The 12,779-nt window shown below is 35.7% G+C and overlaps 1 protein-coding gene across 1 annotated transcript; it reads left to right on the top strand.

Moving 5' to 3' along the window:
* The first annotated feature begins 8,408 nt into the window (after window positions 1-8,408).
* On the top strand, window positions 8,409-11,415 carry LOC128550607 (uncharacterized). Its single transcript, XM_053529903.1, has 5 exons — window positions 8,409-8,913; window positions 9,884-9,979; window positions 10,200-10,307; window positions 10,672-10,731; window positions 11,357-11,415. Exons 1-5 carry the CDS (start codon window positions 8,586-8,588, stop codon window positions 11,413-11,415), a joined length of 651 nt encoding a protein of 216 aa, XP_053385878.1. The 5' UTR covers window positions 8,409-8,585.
* Window positions 11,416-12,779: the final 1,364 nt, after the last annotated feature.

The raw sequence follows: 12,779 nt of genomic DNA on the forward strand, positions 1-12,779 counted from the left end.
TCAACGTACGAACAGCCAGGATTTGTTCGTACGTACAACAAAATTCCAAATTGCATTTAAAAATGTGAGAAATGAACAAGAATTGTAATTTTTTTTGGAATTTTGTCGTAAGTACGAAACAAATTTTGATTTTCTGTTGCTGTGGTCTGCGATTTCTTCAATTTTTGCTGTGATTTTCACCGGTAAAAACTCCGTATAGCGGCAAAAAAGAGGGACAGACCGGAAGATCCTCTTTTATTCCGGAAGCAGATCTGTCAAATTTAGCAGAAATGAGAAGAAGAAAAAAAAAAAGATACATTAATCGGGCTCAACGAAGACGTTTGGATATAGGCGGTCTAAGACCACTAAATTTCAAAATTGTGCTAGGAAACAACTGTTGATATTTCTTAGATTTCATTCTTGTTTCCAGACGCTACTTTATATGTTGGACCCCAGCTTTTTAGTATACAAATCTAAAAGCGAGGGTCCAGATTACCTTTCTGTGTAAAGGTCTGAAAGTAAGTTTTTTTTTTCAGATATTATACAATGTGATAGTTATTTATTTTTCATAGTGATGTTAGAATGTATGTTTATAGCATAATATTGTTAGAAAAGAAGAGTCAACATATTGAACTATGATAATAACAGTACTAATTATAATATTTTAAATGTATAGAAATTATGGAAATATGAGATATAACATGTGTTTATATGGTATACAAACATTTGTTTGTAAATAATGACAGTTCATGCCTGTAATATTTAATTTAATATACTAGAAAACTTTAACTTGTAAGCTGATATCTCAGATACCACTTGTGAAAATGGATTGAAACTCTCTTATTCTCTGTGATAAACTGAATTACACTGCACAGGTTCCATAACTCTATTTTGCTTTTCATTCAAAATTATGCCTCTTTTTCGTCTTAGCAATTTTTGGTTAAGTTTTTGCCTGTAAACTTAAAGTATCTCGGTTCCCACGCATGGGAATGGATTGAAACTTCACACATTTGTTCACTGTGATGATCTAACATTCATTGCAAATAGTTTATAACTCTGCTTTTCATTTTTTACAAAATTATGCCCCTTTTCCGACTTCTCAATTTTTGGTTTGGTTTAGTATTTAATGTAAGCTGGTAGCTTAGCACCCACTAATTGGATTGAAACACTTTTTCATTGTGATGAGCTGACATGCATTCTACAGGTTATATAATTCTCTAAATTGCATTTTAAAAAAAATATACCACTTTTTCAACTTCATTATTAATTCAGTTGACAAGGTTGTCCAGTAGTCAAGCGTTGCCATCCTCCGTAAGCTTCTCGAAACCTGTTTAACAATAAATTCCTGTTATATAAATTACTAAATATTTATATATGAATTTAGAGTTATTTTTGTTTAACATCAATATTACTTCTACTTATATTAATGGACATTTGATTGAATGTCTTTCTTATAAAGGTACCGTGAAATATATATATACACAACAATGGGCGTTGCTTATAAAATACATGTACAAGTATGCGAAGCCTATAGGCCTGACACGCATTTTCAGACTCATAATATTGACGCGTGCTGGTTCGCACTTACATTGTCTAGAAAGCGATGTCGCACTTACATTGTCTATAAAGCGCTGATTTTCATGTTTTTTTTTACCCTTGACAAAATTTGGTGTCTTCTTCAATGCCACATAGCATGTACAAACTATTCTGTTTATATACCAATTTATCAATGGAACAATATGTGTGTACATATGGAGATTTTAGCTCAAATTTCTTTTTGTTCTGCCAAAACAATGCAATACATTTATGTAGCAGTACATAATTATATATCGATGTTACTGCCTTAATTATGGAACCGATTTTTGGCGCGAAAACGTGTTTTGAAAGGTTTAAGGTTGATGTATTTTTGCGTATCATAAAGCGGCATGCCTCCAGATCGTTCGACAACAAAAAAAATATTTTTTAGATATCTTCAAATAAATGCTATATTTCTTAAGAAGGCTTTAAAACTTAATTACTGACAAACTTTATGTTAAACACATGAGAATTTGCTGTTTTTACTACTTTTTACGATGAAAATCGAAAAGCGTTTGTCGCGCTTTTACTCCAGGTAAATTGTCTCGATTATAATTAACTATATTTTGAAGTCATTATTCACTACTTCAGCTATAGCGCTATTGGTTACGGCGGTCCGGGGTTTGATTTCGGACGCGGTCATCTTTTTTTCTTGATTTGGAATTTTTGAAATATTTTAGAAACAAAAATTCATATTCTAATGTTCATAATAATTATGACCAAAACTTCAGTTTGAAAGAAAGATTATTTTTTAGCCAAATCAGAAGGCATGCTGCTTTAAATCTAACAGAGAATATGACATATCTTGTTCGGCTTTTTGGAATATGAAAAAAAAATCATTTTTGGTCAAAACTGTATCTCGTAATCTTAACAGTTATCTTCCCTGAATAATTGTAAACTTCTAAAACAGTGCCATTATGATATGTTTTGATGTCTTAATGCTTTTCTGTACTGCATAATTATGTTTATGTACTGTCAGTTGATTACAATTTTTTGTTATTAAAATAAAAAACAACATGAAATGGACATTATAATGGTTTGCTTTGTTATTTATTTCCATAATGGTAATATTCCATGAGAAAACCAACATAGAGCGTTTTGCGCAGTCTGGTCTGGAGCCATGCTGTTCGCAAACGGTTTCTCTTAATTGCAACTGGCTTTGATAGCAAACAGCATGGATCCTGACCAGACTGCACGAATGTGCAGGCTGTTCTGGATCCATGCTGGCTGCAAATGCACTATGTTGGTTTTCTCATGGCGCGGCTCAATTATATTATTCCATGATTACGTCCAATCCCATGCATTTTAAGTGATGATGTAATTAATTCTTAATTAGCAATGACCATGAAATAGATCCTGAGTATTTAGGCCAGTATTTTATACCTTTGGTGATCTTTTGAAATGCCATAATGAAAACACTTAATGTGAATAATTCCATACAGCGGTCTTGTTGGAGGTTGGTTGTTCTACCAAGGGCCTGAAAATAATACCGAAGGTGCCCCTGTAAAAGCTTGAATACCTACCATTTTCAAAACAAAAGTCTTTTGGGAAGGTAACGTCTACAAGACAATTTTCATGTTTTTCCGGTTCCTGAGAAAGCGATGCACGATTCATGGGTGAAAAAAAGATAACCGTCTAAAAGATTACGTCTCCAAAATTCTTACATGTGTTGAGAAATAAACTCTTACCTGTACCTAAAATTACGAAAACACATTACTATATCCGAATACGGTACGTCCGTTTACACTTGTGCTAGTGTATATGGGGCATGGTACCGGTCCCAGAGCTTCACAATCATTGTGTCTACAGTGCATAGAAGTTGTACCTTTAGGGTAGTTGAATGATATAAAGCCCGAGCTTTGGGGAGTTGAGACAGTAACACAAGTTGGTAATCTACTAAGGCTGTAGGAGAATTCCATCTTACAGACGAGGTTCAGCGTTATATGTGATTGGCTTCCCGAAATCATTGAGCTGAACCAACAATTTAAATCATTAACATATCATTGGAATATTATAATATTTAGACACACGGGCCTGGGGAAATAAACAATATTCCCGCGCGCTTAGGAGAGGATATCTCTGAAGCCTCATACTATCGTCCTATTTTATTGAACTGTCAAATGCATATTGATTAAATGGGCGGTGCATAGAATATTTTAATCTTCGATTGATTTTCGGTACATTCCGTTTAGTATACGGAAAGTAACCAGCAAATAAAATAGTTTATTTTTAAATCGTGTATACGTATATACGCAAGTCACAATAGCTCAGTGGTCATTGTCAATAGCTTGAAACCTGGAGTTCGTAAGATCGATACCGTTCAGTATCTGATTTTCCCTCCCCCCCCCCCCCCTCACAAATTGCACAACTTTGCAACAAAACCACTTTTCATGTAATTTATTAACCAAATATTTTCCTTAATTGTTTTTCAAGTATTTTTTATCTTTTTCATTAATTTTCATTATATATATTATGTATTTTTTTCACAGTTCATTTCACAACTATACAAATTTCATAAATATGAATTACAACTAGCTAAATTCATCATTCAGTTTCATTCGCGGTGTGGGTACTGCTGTCATCGAAGTCATATAAATCATATAAATAATTGAAAATGAAAAATAAAATATGTGCTCTCCCTAATGGGCTCAGACCAGCGATTTCCCGCATTCGAGCCAAATGCTGTAACCACTGAGCCACAGATACGATCGAGGAGAATGTGTTTCACTTACAATACTAATAATGATATTTAGACAGTTTACCAAATTGTTTTTCCGTAAAACATACGGATAGCACCGAAGTTGGGCCGAATATTATAATATCGAATGCACAGAGCGTGTAATGTATGCATATTTGACAGGTTAAAAAAATAGCACAATACCAGATTAAGACGATCGATGCGCTACCTGCCCTTCAGAAAAATCTACAAACTGTCCCTGTCGCTTTTACCAGGAGACATAGCAACTAACCCAGGGCCTGTATCATTTCCCTGTGGAATTTGTAGGCGACCCGTGGCAAAAAAAAACCAAACCCACCGTTCCCTCCTATGCGACATAATTATGTGAAATATATATATCCTGAAAATGCATTTTATAGCTAGTTTTCTCTCAAACGTCTGTTTTCATTCAAAAACGTTAAAAGATCTTGTCAAAAACACTCATTTTTTGAAAAAAAAGAAGAAGATTTTCCTATAACCTTAGGACAATCTCGCAAGCATACATACTTTATGTTTTTAACAACACAGAAAATGAATGACTTCAGATCACCTTCAGCTTTTCCCGGAAGTAAAGAAAATGAAAGTACACAGGCTAAACTTGAAAACTAAAGTCGCATTTGCATTGGACAATAGCCGGTGTTCACGCGCAGGGGCCACCCCGTCGAAATGTATGTGCGTGGACTTCTTTTTTTTATTTTGCTAATGAGGAGTCAATTTTCAGCACTTTCTAACGATTTGAAGACATGTCAGCTTTTAATCTATGAAAAAATATTTGCACTCGGAATAAACGCTCCGTAACGGAGCAATGGTATATGCAAAATTTTGGAACATCGTCAAATCGTTCAAAAGGTCCTTTTTGATGTTGTCTAAAAGTGTCAGTAAATGCCCCGGATGTCAGATAGTTCGGTATTTGAGTGTTGCAGACCTAGACATTTCAGAAATATTTTCAAAAAAATATTTCGTGTAGTAAATTTTGATTCTACGGAAGCGTGAAAGGGTCATCAGACGCTAATGCGTATTATTACGTTTACGGCCGCGGAAAGGATGTTAAATGTGAAAACGTATCTCCAAAGGAGTATCACAATTGATCGAACTTGGACGAACACTGGTTCTGTAACAACTGTAAGAAACAGGACTAAGCTTCTACCAAGAAAATGAGCTGTCCAAACTGCTCTTTTTTCAACCAGATCAGTAAACTAGGCTATAAACTCTGACAGAATCAACATTCTATTAAACCATCATGGCACTCCCAAACGTTGCAAGGGAGATAGATTATACAAACTTTACAAATACGATAAATGACAGTTACTCCCCGTCGACCAATAAATAAGAGGACTGCCCCCACGCGTTCGCAAAACATTTTTCGGTCTCAGATAAGTTTGAGTTGGAAATTTTGACATCAATTTTACTAAAACTGCAATGTTAAATTCCAACTGAGAATGACCATCAATACTGAATAGTCACTTGGAAAGAGTTATTCAATTCAATTTTAGTTTTAAACATGCTGTTGAGATATAAATAACAAATAAGTATCAAACTCAGCCGAGACCGAAAGTGTTTTGTGAACACGGGGCCTGGGGTGACCTCCCCTCAACGCCACAAAATGGCAGTGCCCACGATCCCAGTGATTCGATGAATTCGTCACCAGTCTCGAACGAATCTACTGCGTATGACAATTTTTCAGGAGGTTAAAAGCCTCAGAAATATAAAGAGAAACATGCCCTTGCTGGGCCATCTAAACATAAACAGTGTTAGGTATAAAATTCAGGAAATCAGACCATTGATTGACCGGAAACTAGTTGATGTGTTCTGTATCACTAGAACGAAACTGGGCACTGCTTTTAGTGATAATCTTTTTTTTTCAGTGCCAGGATATAAATTACATAGAACTCATGTCTTTTGTCATTGCAGAGATCCCTATAAAATACAGATCAGACTTAAAAAGCAAAGTTCTGGAATGATTATGTTGTTTTGAATTAAATTTCTAGAAAGGAAAATGGGGGGGGGGGGGGGGGGGGGGGGAGTGGGGCAGGAAGAGGAGGGGGTGGGGCGGGGTTCTATTTGTTTTTTTTTTTGACTCCCGTCACAGTCAAATGTCATTTTTGATACAGAGATGACTAACATGTTACTAGTAGATTAATTATTGATTAATTTTGATCATATTATCACAATCGGAGATATGAACTATGATGTGAAGTCAGATAAAGGCAAACCAGTAGAAAATCTTTTCGACACCTTTAACCTAAAAAATATGAGTAAAATACCAACTTGTGTCTCCAATTTTGAAAACCCGTCAATAGTAGACCTTATTTTAACAGACTCACCGACTTGACTTTATTACACAACAATGATAAATACAAGTATAAGTGATTGCCTTTGTATATGAGCCGCGCCATGAGAAAACCAGCATAGTGGCTTTGCGACCAGCATGGATCCAGCCAGACCTGCCTGCGCATCCGCGCAGTCTGGCTAGCATGCATGCTGTTCGCTTTCAAAGCCTACTGCAATTATAGAAACCATTAGCGAACAGCATGGACCAGGACCAGACTGCGCGAATGCGGTCTGGATCCATGCTGGTTGCAAAGCCACTTTGTTGGTTTTCTCATGGCGCGGCTCATATATATTTCACTAGCCTTAAGGAACAAGTAAAAACTGTTCCTAAAACAAAAGTTATCTTCCGTAGCTACAAAACTTTTGATGAAACAGTCTCTAATAACGATCTACTAGAATCTTAAGTCCATTTCACGTAGCACATGTCTATCATGACATAGGTGATATATTGAGCACACATCGCCATGTTTGTAGACATCCTAAATGAACACGCAATAATAAGAACAAAATACCCCGCAAACACCCACCACCCTTCACAGTTACAGAAGAATTATGTACAAGGCACGTCAGCACACAAAAGATAGTCAAAGTAAAAGTACAAGAGACTGGGAAAATCACAGAAAACTAAGAAACCGCAAACCACCTACAAAAAGATATTCCATAAATGTATACTCAAAGGAAAGGTGTAGCGATACACCAAACTCTTAGGACTTCTACAGTCAAACAGTTCCTCTCTAAGGTATCTATAAATAAAACATTTGTGACATAATTTTAAAAGAAAATGACATGCTTATATCAGAACAATTAAAGTATGTGAATTATTAAACGATTTCTATGAAAACATCGCGAAAAATACTTACATAAGTATAGACGACACTCACAGAAGTATTCAAGAAAGAGTTCAACCTTAAAACCGAAAGGAAGTCGACAGAATTTGATACCTCTGGCTTTTTTGTGTGTGTGGACTAATTGTGGATAAACTGATTCAATGCGTACATTAATTATTTCTGTTTCAGATCAAGATCATGATTTCTGAATAAAACCAAATGTGTTGAAAAAGGGCACAGTGCTGAAAAGAAAATCTTCGGACTTATTCTTGTGAAACCCATAGTTACCAAAGTGTGTCATTCTATGGTCTAAAAGTCATAATCATTTATAGTATCGAAGTCGTTGGTCAAAATTGACTTGTTTATAAAAGTTAAAGAAAGTAGTTTTTTGATCTTTGGACAGCAAAAGCTGACACGTGATAAAAAGAATATTTCATTTGTGACTTTCCGCATTGCATCTATTGAACTGTTGAATTATTGATAAATTGCTCTTTATTATTTTATTCAGGTCGTTTAATATTAATATGAAAAGACACTCGTGTAATATCCTCAGGCTGTATTTACAAAATGCAAAATACTAATCTCTTATTACATTGAACTTCTGGAACAAAGTGCACAAATTCTTTTTAGATAAAAATCTGATGCTTTTTCGGTAGTACATATCGCAGCAGTTAATAACAATGCCTTCATTAAATGACTGAGATATAACTGTCTCAAGTGAATTGGAAATACATGCATGAGATTACGCTGTTTATTTTGATAACTAAGAATTTTAAGTGTTTTAAAATATGTTATCTTACTCAATGTTCATGTTAACTCATACTGATTAAATAGTACTATTTTAGCCTTGTTATGAGAAACGGTCTCAATTAGATAAACTAGATTCAAACTGTGAACGAATTTTTCAAGGTTAAGTAGTCAACATTTGACAATATACGGACTTTCGTAGTTCAAAGGTTAATATCCATGTTTAAGTGTCTCATGGGTGTCTTAAGAATTCAAATACGTAATTACTATACGAATGACTATTAAATAAAACGATTTGGTTGTCTTACTAACTAGAATGTTTGTTTTCGGTATTAAAACACTTCGGATGACGTTTTTGTATTCATGTATATTTATCTACTACAAGTGTTAGATAACTAACAATAAACGCAATGGAAATCAACAGACTAAGTAAACCAAAACTAAAGAAGCTTGGTAACTTTTGGTTTCTTGACACCGAGGGCAAACTGAAGCGCCTGAATTGCCTAAACAATGCTCAAAATGTGTACATGGAGGAGAACGTTATTTTCGCGGATGATTCTGTTTTCCAAGTTGACATAAGTAGTAATAAAACGGTAAAGATCACGAAGGTAGAAGAGGTGTTTGACTGTACAAATGATGATGATAATCATTTTACACAAACAATGAAAAATGATGCTGAAAATTCTGAAGTATGTGTAACCACTGGAACTATTCACATTGAAAGTGCAGCGCATAAAGGTGAGAAACCATATATTATTTTCAACCTTATAACAAAAACATTCTTCTAAATGTTTACTTCGTTTTCTTAGTCATATTTCAGTAAAATGATTGAACAAAAGAAAAATACCCTTGATTTGCACTGATGATAAACGTTATCCGGTCAAATTATAATGTTATTGCACAGATGAAGACAAATGTTAAAATACTTCTTTGAATTTCATGAAGTTATATGGGACAGACAATAGTAAAGTCACACACTTGTCAGGTCAAGCAGTTATCATCCGAGTTTAAAATACATTTGAGCCGCGCCATGTGAAAACCAACATAGTGGCTTTGCGACCAGCATGTTCCCTAACGGTTTCTCTAATTGCAATAGGCTTTTAAGGCGTAGAGCATGGATCCTGACCATACTGCGCGAATGTGCAGGCTGGTCTGGATCCATGCTGGTCGCAAAGCCGCTGTGTTGGTTTTCTCATGGCGCGGCTCATTTGTCTGTTGTTTAAAGAGTGTTGAGTCCAGTGGCGTTTGCGTGTTCTTTTAAGGACGAAACAGTTATTTTGTATACAGATAATAAAACCATAACCATAGATTATCCTTATATTTACAGTTCTTTTCTCTTGCACATTTTAAAGAAGCAGATATACCCTAGTAACGTCAGGTGTCAGAATAACAAACATTTATGTTACATCACAATGTACACTTCCCATGCAAAAGTTTCGTTTTGCTTATGTTAACATATCGTATATAAACAACTGTAGCCAATCAAGTGGTCTGACCTCCTCTGGATAGCCCCTCCTTTGTGATAAAAAAATATTTCAATTTAAATGCACATGTATAAAGCTTCATCAACTAAGCAGAATGTTACACAATTTGTATCTGAATTCGTTTAAGGGTGTATCTTGTTTATCTTACTAAACTGGAAGAATTTATGAGCACAAAGATAAAGTATAAACACAATCATTATATGTGACAAATTCTCATTTCATAGGAACTGTTGAATGCCTAGATGACAATGTTGTAAACGACTTGACAATTTCTGATGTGTTCGTCGAGAGAAGTCAGAATGCTTGTAAAAATACAGAAGGTAACTCCCGGCCAATTATAATTGTTATAGAACTGAAATACGTTACATATGTGTTAATATGAATTGTGAAGATATTGGAGAAATTGAATAATCTATGTACGAAGGCAATCAAAATAAATGTCCACAGCTCTATTCAGTTGCATCGGCATTATATGTAACATTTTGTGTAAGCTGCTAATCAAATTCGACAGAATTCAATATATAATTACTAATTTTACAGGATCTGTTGATTGCCAAAATGACAATGTTAAAATGACTGTGAGCCCATTGAGTACGCCCGAGATGCTCTTATATTTACACCTAAAGAAGGTAACGTCAGTATTGATAGGTATAAATTTGGAATTGTTACATTACTAACAACCTGATTATAATTATGTCGATGATGGACCTCAACATCATCAAACCAGAAATATCACAAAATACATGTCAGATCACATCTCACGTTAACATAAAGAACCTTACAAAAATTCGAATAGTTTTTGTTTTGCCTCTTTGTTCATCTTTAATATTTGGCATGCAAAAACTACTTTTACATGAAATATCACTTCTTATGCAGTTTATATATCATACGATGCAATATGAGCCGAATCAGACGTAAGAGTGTTCCTCAAATTGCCGATCTTACAATGTTGCTGAATAGTGAAAATATTTGTGAATTCATTTTTATTCAATCAAACCTTTTTTTATTTTAGACAATCCCGATAGGGGCGAAATACTTGAAATTGACAAAGAAGAGTATGTACCTGATGAAGGTATGCACATAAATGTCAGATCTTCACTATGTTGTAATAAAATAAAATGATATCTCCATTGGTAGATAGGGCATATTTTAGTGTAAAATTACGATGTATTGTCAGTGTCAAGCTGTAATGCTGCGTTTACACTTTGTTTTTGGATTTAACGTCGCACCGACTCATGATATGTCATATGGCGACTTTCCAGCTTTAATGGTGGAGGAAGACCCCAGGTGCCTCTCCGTGCATTATTTCATCACGAGCGGGCACCTGGGTAGAACCACCGACCTTCCGTAAGCCTGCACTTAGCCACGATGTCCACGATGTTTTATTACGAAACCAACACGATTCGGGTCAAGATCTGCCACGATTTTCATCACGTTCTCTCACGATTATCACGATATGCTATCACGTTTTGTCACGTTCTGTTTAGATACCTCACGTTATCAAGTTTTGTTAAGCTCTCCTACGATTTATGGCCACGATTGGATCAAGATTGTCACGTTTTGAGCACGATTGGAGTATAAATAGGAGGCATGGGTCATCCTCTCATTCTCTATAGAGATTCCAAAGAGGTACGAGCTATGCATCCAAGAGATTAACAATATGCTGAATTTGCAATTTTCGTGTATGCCTATAATAGTTGGCTCGTCGGCGGCAGCAACAAGGGACGGAACATGGCAGAATAAAAGAGAGAGGTAGGAGAAGAAGAAATAGAAAGCCGTAGAAGACCTGCTAGTGAGACCATGGTTAAGTGGAAACCGAAGGCACCAACAGGGGCAATACACTCAACTTTCCAACAAAGAACTCAGGGTTGAAGATGTTGGCTCCAACGTCAACTACGTAAGGATGCCTCCAGATCTAGTGTTAGGTGAAAAATTCAGGAAATCAGACCATTAATTGATCAGAAACTAGTTGATGTGTTTCTGTATCACTAGAACGAAACTGGACACTACTTTTAGTGATAATCTTTTTTTCAGTGCCAGGATATAAATTACATAGAACTCATGTCTTTTGTCATTGCAGAGATCCCTATAAAATACAGATCAGACTTAAAAAGCAAAGTTCTGGAATGATTATGTTGTTTTGAATTAAATTTCTAGAAAGGAAAATGGGGGGGGGGGGGGGGGGGGGGAGTGGGGCAGGAAGAGGAGGGGGTGGGGCGGGGTTCTATTTGTTTTTTTTTTGACTCCCGTCACAGTCAAATGTCATTTTTGATACAGAGATGACTAACATGTTACTAGTAGATTAATTATTGATTAATTTTGATCATATTATCACAATCGGAGATATGAACTATGATGTGAAGTCAGATAAAGGCAAACCAGTAGAAAATCTTTTCGACACATTTAACCAAAAAATATGATAAAAATACCAACTTGTGTCTCCAATTTTGAAAACCCGGCAATAGAAGACCTTATTTTAACAGATTCACCGACTTGACTTAATTACACTACAATAAAAAATACAAGTATAAGTGATTGCCTTTGTATATGAGCCGCGCCATGAGAAAACCAGCATAGTGGCTTTGCGACCAGCATGGATCCAGCCAGACCTGCCTGCGCATCCGCGCAGTCTGGCTAGCATGCATGCTGTTCGCTTTCAAAGCCTACTGCAATTATAGAAACCATTAGCGAACAGCATGGACCAGGACCAGACTGCGCGAATGCGGTCTGGATCCATGCTGGTTGCAAAGCCACTTTGTTGGTTTTCTCATGGCGCGGCTCATATATATTTCACTAGCCTTAAGGAACAAGTAAAAACTGTTCCTAAAACAAAAAGTTATCTTCCGTAGCTACAAAACTTTTGATGAAACAGTCTCTAATAACGATCTACTAGAATCTTAAGTCCCATTTCACGTAGCACATGTCTATCATGACATAGGTGATATATTGAGCACACATCGCCATGTTTGTAGACATCCTAAATGAACACGCAATAATAAGAACAAAATACCCCGCAAACACCCACCACCCTTCACAGTTACAGAAGAATTATGTACAAGGCACGTCAGCACACAAAAGATAGTCAAAGTAAAAGTACAAGAGACTGGGAAAATCACAGAA

Source organism: Mercenaria mercenaria, chromosome 18 (assembly GCF_021730395.1).
Source record: "Mercenaria mercenaria strain notata chromosome 18, MADL_Memer_1, whole genome shotgun sequence".
In the NCBI taxonomy this organism is placed as follows: domain Eukaryota; kingdom Metazoa; phylum Mollusca; class Bivalvia; order Venerida; family Veneridae; genus Mercenaria; species Mercenaria mercenaria.